Genomic DNA, 17,631 nt, shown 5'->3' with positions numbered 1-17,631 from the left:
CCTCCTCCTCCACCTTCACCTCCTCCTCCACCTCCACTGAGCCACATATGATCCCTTCTCTCAAGCAGCTGCCACATCCTGGAGAACTACACAGTCCGGTGTGACTTGGACCTGTACAAGTCCCTGCAGGCCTGGAAAGACCACAAGCTGCACATCGACCATGAGGTGAGTGGAGAGCGGGTGAGAGGAGCCTCCTCTCAGCCACCACAGGCCTGACGGGACCCCGACTCACAGTGGGCGGGCAGTGAGGCCAGACCCAGGGAAGAGGCTGGAGAGGTGAAGTAAGGTCCTCACAGACTCCTCAACCCAGCCACAGGCGTCAGTCCCAGCATCAGACAGACAGCTTCCTGCACAGGCTGAGGGAGGACGGCTTGGCCACACTGTCCCCTTTTGACTTATAAGAAGTCTACACTGGCCTTGCACAGGGGCTCACGCCTGTAATCCCAGCACTTTGGGAGGCTGAGGCGGGCGGATCACAAGGTCAGGAGATTGAGACCATCCTGGCTAACACAGAGAAACCCCGTCTCTACTAAAAATACAAAAAATTAGCCAAGTGTGGTGGTACATGCCTGTAGTCCCAGCTACTGGGGAGGCTAAGGCAGGAGAGTCACTTGAACCCGGGAGGTGGAGGTTGCAGTGAGTGGAGATTGCACTACTGCTCTCCAGCCTGGGCGACAGAGTGAGGCTCCATCTCAGACAAAAACAAAGAAGTCTACACTACAGTAAGGCGTTTCACCAAGCCCAGGGGAGATACTGGAGCGTGCAGTGGGCTCAGTGAGTTCCTGGGCAGGCCAGCCCAGGAAAATGACACGCTTCCCTGGCACGCGCTGGCTGGAGGGGAGGGCGGGCTTCCTTCAGCAGGCGGAACCAGTGCCTCCTCCCCACCCACGTGTGCCCGTGCTGGCCGTGGCGCCGGGGAGCGCGGCCGCCGCTGCTGAGCACAGGTGCGGGGGCAGCCGCCAGGCCCGGCCTTTCTCGCCCAGCCCGGGCGGTTTCCAGGCTTCCTCTCCTGCCCCTCCCTCAGATTGAAACCCTGCAGAACAAAATTAAGACCCTGAGAGAAATCCGAGGTCACCTGAGGAAAAAGCGGCCAGAAGAATGTGGCTGTCACAAAATCAGGTGAGGCAGTAGCAAGGGGACCTGCCTAAGACCCCACTCTCCTAGGGCAGCTCATCTCCTCTCATGCTTGACTCCTTTCATCATTTTTTAATTTTTATCTTCTCTTTCATGGCATTAAAAAAACCCGTAATCCACATCCTTATTGTCAGCCAGGCTGGCGCCCAGGTTCCAGTCCCGCTAGCTAGAGGCCCACACTTGCTGTGCGGAGCCGGCTCCGGGCCGGGAAAGTTCTCTGCCCAAGGCCCTTTCAGAGATCGCCCATGTGGTCTAAGGTCCACGTTCCCGGCTCAGGGGTCCCCTGGCCCAAAGGACTGAACTCTAGAACAGTCTGTCCAGTAGGACACTCTGTGCTGCTGGAAATGGCCTGTATCTGCCCTGCACCACGTGTGGCTGCTGCACCCTTGACATTGTGGCTAGTGTCACCAAGGAGCCGAATTTTTTATTTTGCTTAATTCAAACTGAAGCAGCCACCTGTGGCCAGTGGCTCCCGTAGTGGACAGCACAGCTGGAAAAGCCTGACCGTTCCAGAAAGTCTGGCAGACATAGGCTCCCCTGTGCTGACCCCAGCCAAGCGTGCGCAGGCGGGCGGGGGGGACGCGGCCTCAAGATGCGGAGGCTTTGACATGTGAAATTAACCCTCCAAAAAGGAAAGGAAAAGGCTGCTGAGGCTGACGCCACCTAGAGCCAGGCCCAGCTTCTAGCCGTGGCTAAATTACCATGAGCCTGACCTTCTAAAAGTGTGGCCTGGGGTCTTTAGGCAGGGTCCTGGTGCATGCTTGGACAAAGAAGCCAGCCAGGCAGGTACCTGCTGCCCCCGGGATAGGACAGTGCCGTCCCACCACCACCCCAGGAGGAGGGCGGGGGCGGGGCAGCAGCTACACACGGGTGTCCCAGGAACCCTCTAGCCGTTTCTGAAGCCTGGGGCTGGGGGGTCTCTTACAGCTACGACTCCCAGCACAAAGACCACCTCAAGCACAAAGGCTCCAGCCTGCATCCTTTCAGGTAAGGGCAGCTTGAGGTCCTGGGGAAGAGCAGCAGAGGCCTGCGTGAGAAGTTCCCCTTTAAGCTTAAAGAAGAAAAGGAAAGTCCAGGCCCTTCCCTGGGAAGTCCGTGGTGACCCCGAAGAGGCCTTACTTCCCAGTCAACACTGAGCGGGCCTCTGATGCCCCCTTGTGGCTAAAATGGAGTGGCCACAACTCCTCCAAGCAGGGCAGGCCTCGGGAAGGGAAAGGGGTGTCAACGGGAGTTCCAGTAGCCGCACAGTTCTGTCCCCACCTCTGTGCCCTCTTGGAAGTTAAAGTAGGACGACGGAAGACCCAGGTTCTGGCCCCGGCTGTGCCTTGGATCAGCACTGGACTTGGGACCCTGAACTGCATAGGCCCATGGGTCTCTGTTGGAGAAGCCTCAGCCCAGCCCCTAGGTGGACGGAAAGAGCAGAGACGCGGGGTCCCTGATCCCTCAGAGGCCCAACGCGTGTGTGTCCCTCTGCGCCCATAGGAAGGGTCTGCAGGAGAAGGACAAGGTGTGGCTGTTGCGGGAGCAGAAGCGCAAGAAGAAACTCCGCAAGCTGCTCAAGCGCCTGCAGAACAACGACACGTGCAGCATGCCAGGCCTCACGTGCTTCACCCACAACAACCAGCACTGGCAGACGGCGCCCTTCTGGACCCGTGAGCAAGCCCCAGGCAGGGATGGACAGGCTAGGGCCCAGGGGGCCAAGAAACTTCTCCACTTCGCTTAGCGACTCACCTGGCCCCAAGCTTGTGAGGGCTTCCACTGCCAGACCTCTCCCAGAAAGGGGGTCCCTGACACCAGGGGTCCATGGTGCCCGGGGCAGCCTCTTGGCGTTCGAGGAACTGGTTGGGGGGGCGTCCTGACAGGAGTCACTGTTGGCACTCAGGACGTGCTCTGTCTTCCTTGGCAGTGGGGCCTTTCTGCGCTTGCACTAGCGCCAACAACAACACGTACTGGTGCATGAGGACCATCAACGAGACTCACAACTTCCTCTTCTGTGAATTTGCCACGGGCTTCCTGGAGTACTTCGATCTCAACACAGACCCCTACCAGGTACAGACAACACAAGCAGCGGGGCAGGGGTGCACCCGTGCTGCCAGGTAGGCCCCCCAACCTCAGGGAAGTGATGACAAATTGTCCAAGTCCCATTGAGTCCCTGAGCCAGTGGGAGTCAGTTGAGAAGCCACTGAGATTGGGGGAATCCGTGTTCAATCAGCCTTTTTTGCCTCCATCACGCTGCATGTGTAATATATGTAGCTTCCTCCCTCTAACTTAACATGTCAGCATTCAACCAGGCTTGACGGGAACTTGTGACGACTCCTGAAACTGTCAGGCTGTAGGGTCAGGCCAACTATTACCCACTGCAGGGCCCGCACAGACCACGCAGATAATGTAACAGTCACACACGGCACCATGCACTCTGCTAAGTGCTTCTGTACAGTACGCCATCTAAACACACAGGCAACTGGGGTGGCCCAGGGCCACAGGAAAGACCAAAAGGGACCAGGCTCAGTGGCTCATGTCTGTAATCCCAGCAAGGCGGAGACAGGCGGATCACCTCAGGTCAGGAGTTCGAGACTAGCCTGACCAACAGGGAGAAACCCCATCTCTACTAAAAATACAAAATAAATTAGCTGGGTGTGATCATGCATGCCTGTAATCCCAGCTACTTGGGAAGCTGAGGCAGGAGAATCACTTGAACCCAGGAGGCGGAAGTTGTGGTGAGCCAAGATCGTGCCATTGCACTCCAGCCTGGGTGACAGAGTGAGCCTCTGTCTCAAGCAAAAGGAGCAGCGGGGCGTCTGCTGGCCGGAGCGTGTGAGGCTCTCAGGGCCGTCACTACTGAGCAGCAGCACCAGAGCTTTCCTGTACTGTGGCCTTGGGATTGTCCAGCCTTTAACCTTTCAAGAAAAGCCTGAAATACCTTTTTAAACGAAATCTGATTTTTAAATGTCAGCAGCTCAAATGCTTTAATTACTATATAGGCTTCCAGTCTTTCTCCTCATACTTTAACCAAAGGGAGTAAGTTGGTCGCCAGTAGCTCACAGACTAGCCAAGAACCCAGGTCACTTACACGTCCATTCACCAAATGGCTGCTTTCCAATCAAGAGGAGCTGAGGGGCTTCGATGAAGTTTGCTGATAAACCCAAGACTTGGAAGGCTTTCTTTCCAAACATGGGAAGTTTCCTGACCAGTGGCTGCAGAATTCCAACGTTAAATACACAGACATGGTTTTTATTCTCCTGAGTTTTCATTCTCATTAAGAAGAGATCCTGGTGGGACTAGAAGCCAAAAAACGTCACCTAACTCTTCCAAACTCTGGCTCTTGGAGAAGCTGAGGTGGGAATAAGCAGGTCACCAGCCCATAGCACCTTCCACCCGCAGCCTGCCTGAAATATGTCCCCATGTTGGTAGAAGGGCGGTGTCGGGGTGGGTCCCTGTACTTACCTTGTTGACAAACTACCGTTTCTGCAACCAGCTGATGAACTCAGTGAATACGCTGGACAGGGGTGTCCTCAACCAGCTACACATACAGCTCATGGGGCTGAGGAGCTGCAAGGGTTACAAGCAGTGTAACCCCTGGACTCGAGACATGGACCTGGGTGAGTAGGCACCCCAACATGGGGCCTGTGGAAAGCAGGGACTCTGGAGGTAGTGTCTACCCCAAAAATGAGCCCAAAATCCCCAGGCTTTGGGAGGTGATACAGATCCAGACAAGTCATGGACACCCCTGTCCATAACAGCCAGATGGCCTTTGACACGCTGTGCTTCGTGAAAGAGGAAGGCCCACACCACTGGCCCAGGAAGCGCACGGAATTCCCTCTCATTTCATTTTCTCCCTTATGTTCACTCATGCATTCAACAAGCATTGACTGAGGACTTACACCTGTACCCGTGTTAACTAAAGATGACCCCGACCTCCCTGATTCAGGCGGAGCTGGCGTTCTCCTAGCAAGGGCAGTCTTGCTTGTCTGGACAGTCTAACTGGATGGTATCATCCAATATGACTGGGCAAGGGCCCCATTAAATGGAGCCAAATGTTTGTTGTGTGCCAGGCTCTGTGTTGAGCATTTATCTGATAAGCCTTTGAGGTGAGTCGTCGTATCATTTCATGGAGGAGGAAAGTGAACAAGGTGGGCTGACTCCAGAGCCCATGCACTTGATCCAGCCCCATCCTCAGGAACCTTCCCAGAGCCCAAAAGGGAACTCCCTCCTGCACTTGGTCAGGGCTTTGCGCTTTCTGTCCCCTGGAGCATAGACGTTTATTCCCCGTGTCCACCTCCCTCACCATGACTATGGTCAGCGTTGAATGAAGCCATCAGGGTCCTGAAGCTGATAGGGTGACCCCAGATTGTGGGCAATCCTAGGAAGACTTAAGGCAGAGTCCCCTCGTGATTCAGTCTACTCTGGGTAGGGAACACCGTCAGCGTCATGGGACTGTGACAAAAAAGCCCAAGATGGTTTTCTGGTTTGTTTGGGTTGTTTTGCCTAAACTATCTGCTGCTGTTTTCATTTTCTCCTTCATTTAGGACTTAAAGATGGAAGAGGCTATGAGCAACACAGGTATTTCATTTTATTATTAAAGCCTAAACAAAGTTTGTATATCTTGGCCCATCCTTCGGTCTCATCTCTGTGAGGCTGCATGTGTTGAGAAACTTCCCTTCCTCTGGTCTGCGCAGGATCACCCAGCAAAGATAGGTGTCACCTAGGAGACCTGCTTTGTACAGTTCTTTGGGGACAACTTTTTCTTTCTTGGTGATGGTTAACATTCATTCTCCTTTTGACACTTGAAAACTTAGGATGGTTCAGCGTCGAAAGTGGCCAGGAATGAGGAGACCTTCTTCCAGATCACCGTGAGTTGAGGAACCGGCTTACAAATAAGAGATCTGGTTCTGACTGCTTCATTTTGCCAATGCTATTCTATATGCATGCCATTTCTACTTATCACCCTTCACTTGTTCCCCTAGTGAGGGTGGTGGGGAGAGGAGTACTAATGTAAGTCTTTCCCTAAGAAAACACGTGAATCCATTTCGGGTTTTAGATTAATGCCTTGTCCAGTACACTACTGTTCTCACTATAGTCTGTGTTTGGGAAACTCGAGCTGTTACTTAGAGTTGAGAAGTATTTAAATATTACAAATTGCCAGGCATCTTGAAGGCTATGGCTGCAAAAGTGCTACCTGGTACACAACATCAGCAGTAGGATGGCCTCATTACATGGTTTCCAGAAAGCCCAGGCTACAAACGCTCACTCCAGTGCCATTGGAGGCTGGCAGGCACTAAGAGACTGGCAACCTGGAAAGGTCACCTCTATTCTAAGGGAGCAGGCCAGTTTGTTCCCTGCAGGAATGGGCTGAGGTTTGCTAGATTTTCTAATTCATCGAGCAAATCCAAAGGTGCAGGTATATGTGAGAACTCTTTAACACGGTCATCTAATTTGACATTAAGTTAACCATGTGGACGACAATCCCCCTTGGTGAGCTGCTGTTTGCAACCTCTGGTCTACTCATATCTTCCTTGATGTGCATATAAACACAGGACATGAGTAACAGGCCAGCTAAGGCTTTCTCTGGTACTTCTAGAATTAAGGTACAGAATCTTTACATATCACAACCTCCTTAGCCACTATTCTATCCAGATCCTTCAATGTCATTCTTGCCAGGCATTGAATGTTTAAGTAAACAACTAAAAATTGAGATGATTAGGTGGCAGCAATCACGTTCTTAGTAACATACATAGAAATATTCATTCTCAGCAGCCACATCCTTGAAGCAAAGCTTCCTCAGCTATGGGACTGATTAGGAAGTCATGGTAAAGACGATGGTAACTAAATGCTAAGATGAGTTTGTTTGCTCTTCAGGGGACGACTGTGGGAAGGCTGGGAAGGTTAAGAAACAACAGAGGTGGACCTCCAAAAACAGAGGCGCCACCTGACTGCACAGGCAACGAAAAAGCATGTGGGTGATTTCCAGCAGGCCTCTGCTGTTGGCCAGGAGGCTTCAGAAAGCAAGCACTCACTCTCAGCCAACATGGCAGATTCTGGAGGATAACCAGCAGGAGCAGAGAGAACTTCAGGAAGTCTATTTTTGCCCCTGCTTTTGCTTTGGATCATACCTCACCAGCTGCACAAAATGCATTTTTTCTTATCAAAAAGTCACCACTGACCTTCCCCCAGAAGCTCACAAAGGAAAACGAAGAGAGTGAGTGAGAGATTTCCTTGGCAATTTCCCCCCCCCAAGGGTGAAAGTCATTGGAATTTTTAAATCATAGGGGAAAAACAGTCCTGTTCTAAATCCTCTTATTCTTTGAGTTTGTCACAAAGAAGGAACTAAGACGCAGGAGAGAGGCAACGTGGAGAGGCTGAAAACTGCAGAGTTTGACAGTGAGTCAGTAGCACAAAAGAGATGACACTTAGCACTATAAACCCTGGTTGCCTCTGAAGAAACTGCCTTCACTGTATATATGAGACTATTTACATGTAACCAACATGGGAACTTTTAGGGGAACCTAATAAGAAATCCCCATTTTCAGGAGTGGTGGTGTCAATAAACGCTCTGTGGCGAGTGTAAAAGAAAATCCCTCGCAGTTGTGGACATTTCTGTTCCTGTCCAGATACCATTTCTCCTAGTATTTCTTTGTTATGTTCCAGAACTGATGTTTTTTTTTAAGAAGTTGATGTCCCAAGTTTTGATGAAACTGTATTTGTAAAAAAAAATTTTTGTAGTGTAAGTATTGTCATACAATGTTCAAAATGACAGCCAATGACCAGCAGTTGGTATGAAGAAACATTTGACATTTTGTAAAAGGCCATTTCTTGGGAGTTTTTTGGTGTGTCTATTTTTTTTAAGTATTCAAGATACTGCCAGTCAACACCTTTTTGGAAGAAAATGCCTTGGGTGTAGAACACTTTTTTTAAAAGGGGAGTAGATGGTTGTAGATAATGACTAAAGTCTACCATACTTCAAGGGACTTCACAGGTAAGTCTCATACCAGTAGTTTTGGGACTTTTTTTAAAAATATTAATTGCAAAGCAATCCACCTTGGCCAACCCTTCTTTGTGTAACCTGATACAAGCAGTTGTCAGAGTTCCAGAATGGGAAAAGTACAAACTGTCAGCAGTGCAACCCGTTTCTCATTGAACACATGACAGAGATGATAACCCCAAAGTGCTCAATTTTTTTCAATGCCCCACATTAGGCCAACACTCCCTAGCAGCACCCTAAGCTGTACTTTTAACCTCTCAGACTGTTACCATTATTCGAAACAGGCTTCCTTAACCTCTTTTACCCTTAATCCAACAGGGATATCATAAAAAAATGCTCTTTAGGCTCCAATTTTAAATAGAAACCTTTATTTACAATGACATCCAAAATGGTCAGCAAAGCAGTTGAAGCTTACCATCCCCCATAAGTCATTCATATGGTTTCGATTCTTTGCAGAATAAAGAATTTGTTTTTAAAGTAACACAATGTAAACTTGATTGAATTCATTCTCAAGAGTATAAGTCAATTCCTGAGAATTTAAATATTGCTCTCAGAATGACATTTCCATCTTCTTTGAAATTCCATATATTAGAGGGAGAGAAGACAGACACCCTGCTCGTCTGTGTCAACAAGTGTGCCTTGGAGTTGAAAACAACTCTTGTTCCTCTGATTACATCAATCCTTGAGGTTTTGCTTCTATGAACCTCCTAATTGTGAACAAAACTCACAGCTTCTGCAAATAAAAAGGGAACTGGGCAGTTATACATGTAACTAGCAATCCATTCCGTTCACTTGCAGCTGCCTCTACCTCTGGATCAAAGAACTTCTAGGACATCAAGCCAATTATCTTCTGTAATACCCTACCCCTAATACAGATAGCCCCCAACTCACCTTAGATATTAAATACTGATAAACTAAGTAGCACTGTTGTTGATATTTACACCTTTCAATCCAGATGCAGTTTAGAAAAGTGGCATCATAATATGAACATTAACAATGTAACTTCCATTTATTTTTTAAAGGAAGAAACATGTATCTCCTTTATATCATTCTGATCTTTATAAAACATATATATTTTTTATTTATATATCTTTGGATTCAGCAAAAATAAAAAAAAAATAGTAGGTACTGGAAATATCCCACATTCTAAAAGCAGATGAAAAGATTATTTATTCTGTTCACCCAACAGATAACAAGGTTTGAAAAAATGGGAGGTGCGGGGGTGTGAGGAGAGGTAGACAGCAGGAGTACAAAGAATTATCTAAAAAAGATAAAGGGCAATACAAGTAAAAACAAATTATCTCAAAGACTGCACCTAGTAAAAGAAAATCAAAATCTTGAGTTTGCACCAATCAAATGAACAAGTAGAAAATATAAAAACTTATAATAAACTTCATTTTTCCACTATATAAAAAAGGGAGTGCTGCCTTCCAGTGAGCCTGGAGCCAGGTTTAAGGAATTTTTTAAAGTCAAGAAAGGTAAGAGCACCACTCTATTTCTCCCCACACACATAACTTAAAGAAGGTTCAGACACAATCGACCTGAATTACATGAGACTAACTCGGCTGTGCCTCTGTCTCCACACAGGAGCACACACCATCTGGAAAGCACAGGCCACTACCATGGAAGTTTTGGGATTTACACTCTTAGATACAGTTTGAACTTGGTGGGGGAAAGAAGGCAAACTCGTAATTGTCTACACTGTTTTGAAAATCCACTCCAGTGGTGGGTCTGGAAATACCAGGATTCACTTATTTGTAAGCATATCAAAGATTAAATGATCTTACCTTCAGAGACATCTAGAAAGACTGGCTAAATGTGTGAAATTAAAAAAAAAAATTAATGGCTCTCAGTTATTGCTAGAAAATGACACCAACGCTTTAGCAGAGACCTTTGAAATTCATAGACATTCAAAAACCCAATTCTTTCAACTATTTGATCCAAATGAAGTAACCCAGATAAACAGAATTAAATTTGGTGTTTTCCTTACTCCCAACTAACTAAAATAGGTGTCAAAGGGAGGCAAGAGCAGAAAGTGGCCGGGGGCAGAAGAGGGAGGGGTTTAAAAGGTGCTCAATTAGACGGTGGCTCTCAATCACAGTAAAACTGACTGTTCTGGGTACTGAGTTCCTTAAGAAATAACAGTGACATTATTCTAATTCACAGGGATATAGTGAAAGTATCACATTAGTAGAATGAGGGACAGCTGAGCAGACACCAGAAACCACACCAAGATTCTACTCAGGATCTCAATGTGGGATTCAGGTCTTAGCAACCAAAATCCAAGAACACTCCTCAAGGGGATGAAAAGGTAACATAATTGAACACAAACAAATCCCATGAATTGCTGCTATTTAACTTACAGACTGCTTAAAATCCAAAAGACTCTCTTTTCAATCAAATTGCTTGATTTTTTTGAATTCCTGATACCTTTTCTTTTTTTATTTCCCCGTATCTATTCGTTCCCCCAAAATTAACAAAGTGCTTAGTTCTGGTAGAGGAATTCTTAAAAAAATTAAAATGCCTACATCTTAACAAATCTCTTTAAAAAGGATTTATATGAAGAGATTGAAAGAGTGAGACATCTAAGGCTGGGGCTGCGGAAGGAAAAGCTGTGGAGCACCATCCCTCCCCCAGGCCACGAAAGTCAAGGGATGTCTCTTCCATTGGTAGCCTTACCACACAGCTTACTGAAATCAACAATGTTGAATATTTTGCTTCACAAACTCTGTAAAAATGAGTTGTTGTGACCTACAAAAAAGGTATATACATATTTTACATAATACAATATCTTAAAGGTCGTATTTACACACACACAAAAAAAATCTATTCACAGAAACACTTCGAGATTCTGATTCAGAATGCAGTACCTGGCCTTGAGTTTTCAGAAGTTTTCAAAAAGCATTATTGCTCTACCATATAGGCAAAGGGTGACACCAGTACTTATTTAAAAAAAAAAAAAAATTCATAGTTCTTGTCCAACACGTAAGTGTAGGCAAAAACCAGGAATGTGTTTCACTCTTCCCTCAAGACCTCAAGAACATTGCATTTATCTATTACTTTTTAAATAAAGTGCACTCCGCTGCACATTAGCATGTGAAAAGTTTGCTACGGCTGCAATTAAATACTGTCATCTCATTTTCCCTTCTGCAAAGCCGTTGGACATCAATGACAGTTCCTGGAGGTGAAGTATTACAGGACATGAGCGGCAAATGAAAACCTTCATTAGGAGAAAGCCTAGGACAACAAATAATAGGGAAAGAGCAACTCAGCACCATCAGGAAAGGACAATTCAGAATCACCAATTCCACTGGACAAAGGGTCAACACAGAACTACTTGGGAGTGACAGAACACTTGAAGGCTGGGACTATGCTCTTAGTCCAATACTGCAACTAGCAAAAGCAGATGTTCTAATCTCTCTAGATTCTTCCAATGTTCTCTGGCCCACCTACATGGATTTAAAAGACTTTGGCTAGCAAGGCAGAAAAAAGTGACACAAAGTTTTATGATCAGTAACACGCCACATTTCCAGAATTATATCCCTAGGAGGTGGAATGCCAAAAACACTTCTGTTTTGAACACCATGATACATAGGAGGGCGGGGGGGAAATAGGTAGATATTGCAGTTCGGCTTAAAATCCAGTCCTGCTCAAATGACATCAGTTAAAATGCCCTTGACAGAGCTCAAAGCTGGCTTTCTTCAAAAATGGATGCCTGGAACATGGTATCTTCCCAATAATCCTAGTGCAGTGTTATTTGTACAGTGGTTTCCTTAGAGGTCCTGGTGCAGAGACGTCAGCAGTATTTCTGTTAGCAACCAGAAAAAAGCTGAGTAAAACACATGCTTTGCATAACAAAAAAATGTCCATGTCCACATTCATGGCTTTTCAGGTTCCTTAGATTCCAAATTACCAAAAGCATCTCGTGGCCCAGTACCTTCAAATCAATGGGTTTTTTAAATTACTGCAGTTTTAAGTTATAAATTCAAGTTAAAATATACCTAGGACCTTTTGATTATAGCTGAGGCTTTGGTTCTAACCACAGAACAAGACAAACTTTTTGAAAATGGTAAACAACAGACCCCATACCTGATCAGGACCCATAGGCATGCCGGACATGGGCATGGGGTTCATGTTCATCGGCCCCATGTGGCCGCTGCTGCCGTTCACGTGCACCATACTATACACTGCAGGATTCCCCTGGTGGGCAAACTGCTGCTGGGAAAAGGAGCTGTGAAGAAACTGTAATGTTACCTCTGGAAGGCATTTTGGCGACAAAGGGCATGCCCGCAGAAACTATCACAATTGTGCCAAACATTGCTATTCTTAAGCTGGGAATGTCAGAGAGAAAACTCCCTGACAGCCTGTGATCCATTTTTCACAGCTTTCTGTACTCGATACCCTAATAGATACGTGCATGGTATGAAGGACTCTCAAAATGGACAAGCCAAAGAACACATCTTCTAATATGAACCCAGTCCTTTCAATCTCTCTATCCAAAAAGGCTTGACTGAAAAATACAGTAGTTCCTGGACTTCGGGGACTAAGATGTGACTAACTTCAGAAGTCACTGTTCTTTACCTGTTCCTGGCCAAATTTCCTGAAGGCCAGCCCTTCATTTCTGAGGACTGAAACATGGATGCAGCCTGGGGGTGTTGCATCATGGGATTCTGGGAGGGACCCATTCTTGACGACATCATTGCATTGGGAGGACTAGACACTCGACCAAAGGCTGGATCTGGTGGTTGTCCCATTCCTTACAAAAACAAAGAAAAAAGAAAAATGTCCAAATGCCTTCTCCTTAAAATATCAGATTTCTGCAGTAACTTTTTTTTAAAGGGGGCGGGGTGGAGGGAAGAGTGCTGTAAGATGCCACCCCCCAGTTATTCTAGATTCTCACCAAGATGACAACTAGAGTAACAGGCTTACTACAGAAAGGAGCACCATATCTAGATCACTGAAAGGTTAGTTGCTTCAATGGGCTTTCTGTAGAAAAGGGACTCCTTATCGCTCAGCTCACATCATTCTGTCCCTCTTTAAACTGCTGGGGAGTTATAATCTTCAGAGGACAGGGCTCCCCAATAGACACCTTTATCCCCACCATGTTCCTGGAACCTCCCAAAGGCTGAACTGAAGAGGTATCTGCATAATTAATAAATCCAAGTCACCAAGAAAATCAACTTAAGCCAGGCGCGGTGGCTCAAGCCTGTAATCCCAGCACTTTGGGAGGCCGAGGCAGGTGGATCACGAGGTCAAGAGATCGAGACCATCCTGGTCAACACGGTGAAACCCCGTCCTACTAAAAATACAAAAACATTAGCTGGGCATGGTGGTGCGTGCCTGTAATCCCAGCTACTGAGGAGGTTGAGGCAGGAGAATTGCCTGAACCCAGGAGGCGGAGGTTGCGGTGAGCTGAGATTGCGCCATTGCACTCCAGCCTGGGTAACAAGAGTGAAACTCCGTCCAAAAAAAAAAAAAAAAAAAAAAAAAAGAAAAAGAAAATCAACTTAAAAGCCCACAAAAGTGCATTCCTCTCACTGACTTGACCAAGCAGAGATTCTACTATACTGGAACAGATATGAAGGAGCAAGGGGACGGTTCTGCAATGTTTCTTCCAAATTAAGAGTTTGGGGACTCTTAATAAGTGGGACTGGCCGGGCGCGGTGACTCAAGCCTGTAATCCCAGCACTTTGGGAGGCTGAGGCGGGTGGATCACGAAGTCAAGAGATCGAGACCATCCTGGTCAACATGGTGAAACCCCGTCTCTACTAAAAATACAAAAAATTAGCTGGGCATGGTGGTGCGCGCCTGTAATCCCAGCTACTCAGGAGGCTGGGGCAGGAGAATTGCCTGAACCCAGGAGGCGGAGGTTGCAGTGAGCTGAAATCATGCCATTGCACTCCAACCTGGTCAACAAGAGCGAAACTCCATCTCAAAAAAAAAAAGTGGGACTGAAAAAGATACTCAACTATGGCAGGATACACCTGCCTCAATTACCTGTGTGCTGCAGCATTTTTGTTTTCCAATAGTTTAAATTAATTTGGTTTTCCTTGTGAAGTAAACAGGGAGTGAATAGTATTTTTGTTTGTCATGTTCAACACACGTAGTGAAGCTTATGTCCTTAGTAATGTTAACTTGGGGAAGGCATATTTTCACTATCAGATTTACCATAATTTGGTTGATATGTAAACTGCTGTGGTGGAGCTTGCGGCATTGCAGGTCCAGCCAAAAGCCCATCCATGCTGGGGGAAGCAGTCACATTAGGAGGTGGGCTGAAGGCCTGGGTTTGCTGCTGCTGTTGCTGCTGCTGCTGCTGCTGCTGTTGCTGTTGTTGCTGCTGCTGCTGCTGCATCATCATAGCCACCCTCTGCTGTCGGAAGTGATGACTTAGCAGCTCTCTGCTGCGTTGGGCGACCATTTGGGCATTAAGAAAACCCTGCCAATACCCAAGGAAGAGTGCAATTACATATACATGTAGCAAGAACCTGCCAGTTAAATACATATAGTACTCCACAATACCACCACATATAAGATAGAAAACACCCAGTGCCTTTTCCACCCCCCCCAACAAAGGGAAAGAAAAAAACCTTTTTTTTTTTTTTAAACAGAGTCTCACTCTGTTGCCCAGGCTGGAGTACAGTGGCACGATCTCGGCTCACTGCAACCTTTGTCTCCTGCCTTCAAGTGATTTTCCTGCCTCAGCCTCCCAAGTAGCTGGGATTACAGGCAGGCACCAACATTCCCAGCTCATTTTTGTATTTTTAGTAGAGATGGTGCTTCACCATGTTATCCAGACTGGTCTCAAACTCCTAACCTCAGGTGATTCGCCCGCCTCAGCCTCCCAAAGTGCTAGGATTACAGGCAAGAGCCACTGCACTGGCCAAAATATACAATTCTTTACATAAAGCTTTCTGACCAGGTGAGGTAGCTCACAGCTGTAATCCCAGCACTTTGGGAGGCCAAAACGGGCAGATCACTTGAGGTCAGGAGTTCGAGACCAGCCTGGCCAAAATGGTGAAACCCTGTCTCTACTAAAAATATAAAAACTAGCCAGGCGTGGTGGGATTCCAGGAGTGTCTATAATCTCAGCTACTCAGGAGGCTGAGACAGGAGAATCCCTTGGATCTAGGGAGTGGAAGCTGCAGTGAGCCGAGATCATGCCACTGCACTCCAGCCTGGGCAAGAGACTCTGTCTTTTTAAAAATAAAAATAAAAATAAAAAGCTTTCTGGCTATTGCAGGGGGAGGGGAAGAACTGAAGAAGAGGGACCTGAAAATTATTTGAGGTTAGAAGACAAAAGATGACACGCTGTCAAGCTTTAACATGGCTAGCAACACTGCACAAAGTTAGAGAACATTTGGGGTGGAATCTGAGGACAAATAACTATGAAAAGAAAATGAGGATTCAGTGTGTTGGGGTGGTAGAGAGATGAAACAAGAAGCCAAAAAGTAAACAAGATGAGGTTATACTCAGATAAGCAGGGGTCCACCTCGGAAAATCTTGCACTTTCTTTAAACTTTCAGAAAGAGGTATAGGGGCAAGGAGAAGCTGTCTGGAGGTTCAGAAGGTGACATAACCAAAGTACAGCAAGGAAACTGTACTGGGCTCCACCAGCTGTGGAGCATCTCCAAAGAGCAAACTTTTACCTTCTTTTTGTAGGACATTCTAGCTCAGCTTACATAAGATATTTTATTATCAAGATCATATAAATATCAGTACTTCTAAGTAAGCATAAGACAATGAAAATCGAGCATTTCACGGTTTTAAAAAAAAAAAAAAATTATAAACAATATTTGGAATCACAGGAGAGGACTGCTGTGCGGTCATCTGCCTCATGCACATTAAGAAAACCCCTCAATACTGTCTCCACCACTGGCTAGAAGTGGAAAGGAATTATAATATTCTGCTTCAGGAAACAGGTCATCTCAGAGGCTATCACTAAGAACATGATTATGTATTCTTTATTTTCTTCTTCATAATCTCAGAATTTTACCCAGTGAGCATGTTGTTTCATAATCCAGGAACAGAGGAACATTTACAGATTTATTATTTTAAATTCCTAAAAAGCCAAGTGAGAGCAACTGATCACAAGGGGAACCAATTAAAAAAACACTAATCAATGGTTTTAATAAAGAAACCTCTCCCTCCTCTGATTCCTCCCAGTCACTAGCCAGAGAGAAGAATGAAAGAGTTGAAAAGTCTTTAAAGCAACTCCTTTCTTACATAAGAAATTCAGAATTACCTTCATTTGTTTAACACACATTTACTGAGAGCCAACGACAGGCCAAGCCCTGTGCTGTGCACAGAGCAATGTACGTGGAGACGCTCACCATCCTCACCTGGGAGCTCACCTGGGGCTGCATCATAGGCCTCATCACCGCAGCGCCACCAGCAGTCGGGTTTTCCATTTTCAATTCAAGTGCCTGTCGGCTCTGATTCAAAAACTGAGGTGAGACCAGCTGGTCAGAATGCAAGTAGAGAATGTCAGTCTGCCAAAACAGCTTTCCAAACCCTCAACACCAGCCAATGAAGTAATGATATCTCCAAACACAATAACCTGGCTAAGTCACATCTAAACTAAACCAGTACTCTCATACTGCATAAAGGTCCATGTTGAAACGTCTTTAGCTAGCATAAGAAGGGCCACTGTTTGGCATTGGGAGAATAAAGTGAAATTTTGCACCTTAAACAGTACCTTCACACCTGTCATTCCAGCACTTTGAGAGACTGAGGTGGGTAAATCACCTGAGCCCAAGAGTCTCAGACCAGCCTGGGCAACATGGTGAATCCCATCTCTACAAAAAATACAAAGAATTAGCCAAGAGTGGTGGCATGCTCCTGTAGTCCCAGCTACCTGGGAGGCTGAGGTAAGGGGATCACCTGAGCCTGGGAGGTTGAGGCTGCAGTGAGCTGTGACTGTACCACTGCATTCCACCCTGAGACCCTGTATGAAAAAATAATAAATTATATACACATATATACACAGACACAACAGAAGCTCAAAAGATTTTAAGGCCAGGCTTTCTCTGGGATTATTCAGGCACAGGGGAAATAGCTTTTACTTGATCAGAGTAATTCTGAATAATCTGCTTCCTCCATTAGCTCTCCCTAAATGACTTTTAGTGAAAAGAAACAGCAAAAAAGTAAAATGAACCCATTAACACAGCTTTTCTGAGTACCTAAACTGACTTTTTGGAATATTTATTCAATGGAGAGTCTCTGGATCTTTGGATTCCAAACTCAGGCATTTGGCTGCACACAGTGGCTCACACCTGTAATCCCGGCACTTTGGGAGGCTGAGGCAGGAGGATCCTGAGGTCAGGAGTTGAGACCAGCCTGGCCAACATGGTGAAACCCTGTCTCTACTAAAAGTACAACAACTAGCGGTACATGCCGGAAATCCCAGCTATTCAGGAGGCTGATGCTCAAGAATCAATTGAACTCAGGAGATGGAGGCTGCAGTGAGCAGAGATCTGCACTCCAGCCTGGGCAACAGAGCAAGACTCCACCTCAAAAAA

General features: G+C 46.3%; 2 protein-coding genes across 14 annotated transcripts in view; one reads left to right on the top strand and one right to left on the bottom strand.

Moving 5' to 3' along the window:
• Positions 1 to 7,950, top strand: part of SULF2 (sulfatase 2) — a 131,443-nt gene extending 123,493 nt beyond the window's left edge. The window contains exons 14-22 of the mRNA XM_037742978.1: positions 69 to 165; positions 1,025 to 1,119; positions 2,062 to 2,121; positions 2,617 to 2,786; positions 3,041 to 3,183; positions 4,610 to 4,733; positions 5,661 to 5,694; positions 5,931 to 5,984; positions 6,991 to 7,950. Coding sequence (XP_037598906.1) covers positions 69 to 165; positions 1,025 to 1,119; positions 2,062 to 2,121; positions 2,617 to 2,786; positions 3,041 to 3,183; positions 4,610 to 4,733; positions 5,661 to 5,694; positions 5,931 to 5,984; positions 6,991 to 7,021 — 808 coding nt within the window. The 3' untranslated portion in view covers positions 7,022 to 7,950. The remainder of the gene's footprint in view (positions 1 to 68; positions 166 to 1,024; positions 1,120 to 2,061; positions 2,122 to 2,616; positions 2,787 to 3,040; positions 3,184 to 4,609; positions 4,734 to 5,660; positions 5,695 to 5,930; positions 5,985 to 6,990) is intronic.
• Positions 7,951 to 8,464: 514 nt separating this feature from the next.
• Positions 8,465 to 17,631, bottom strand: part of NCOA3 (nuclear receptor coactivator 3) — a 149,633-nt gene continuing 140,466 nt past the window's right edge. For 4 of the 13 annotated variants that reach the window (XM_017541360.2, XM_037743035.1, XM_037743036.1 and 1 more), the window contains 5 exons: positions 16,453 to 16,572; positions 14,282 to 14,552; positions 12,695 to 12,869; positions 12,203 to 12,344; positions 8,465 to 11,921 (listed from right to left, as the gene is read on the bottom strand). In XM_017541360.2, coding sequence (XP_017396849.1) covers positions 11,910 to 11,921; positions 12,203 to 12,344; positions 12,695 to 12,869; positions 14,282 to 14,552; positions 16,453 to 16,572 — 720 coding nt within the window. In that variant the 3' untranslated portion in view covers positions 8,465 to 11,909. The remainder of the gene's footprint in view (positions 11,922 to 12,202; positions 12,345 to 12,694; positions 12,870 to 14,281; positions 14,553 to 16,452; positions 16,573 to 17,631) is intronic. The other 9 variants (XM_017541362.2, XM_017541364.2, XM_017541366.2 and 6 more) reach the window with 9 other exon arrangements.

Source organism: Cebus imitator, unplaced genomic scaffold (assembly GCF_001604975.1).
Source record: "Cebus imitator isolate Cc_AM_T3 unplaced genomic scaffold, Cebus_imitator-1.0 Scaffold132, whole genome shotgun sequence".
Classification (NCBI taxonomy): domain Eukaryota; kingdom Metazoa; phylum Chordata; class Mammalia; order Primates; family Cebidae; genus Cebus; species Cebus imitator.
The sequence above is the reverse complement of the archived record's forward strand: the minus strand, read 5'-3'. Positions and strand labels throughout refer to the sequence as shown.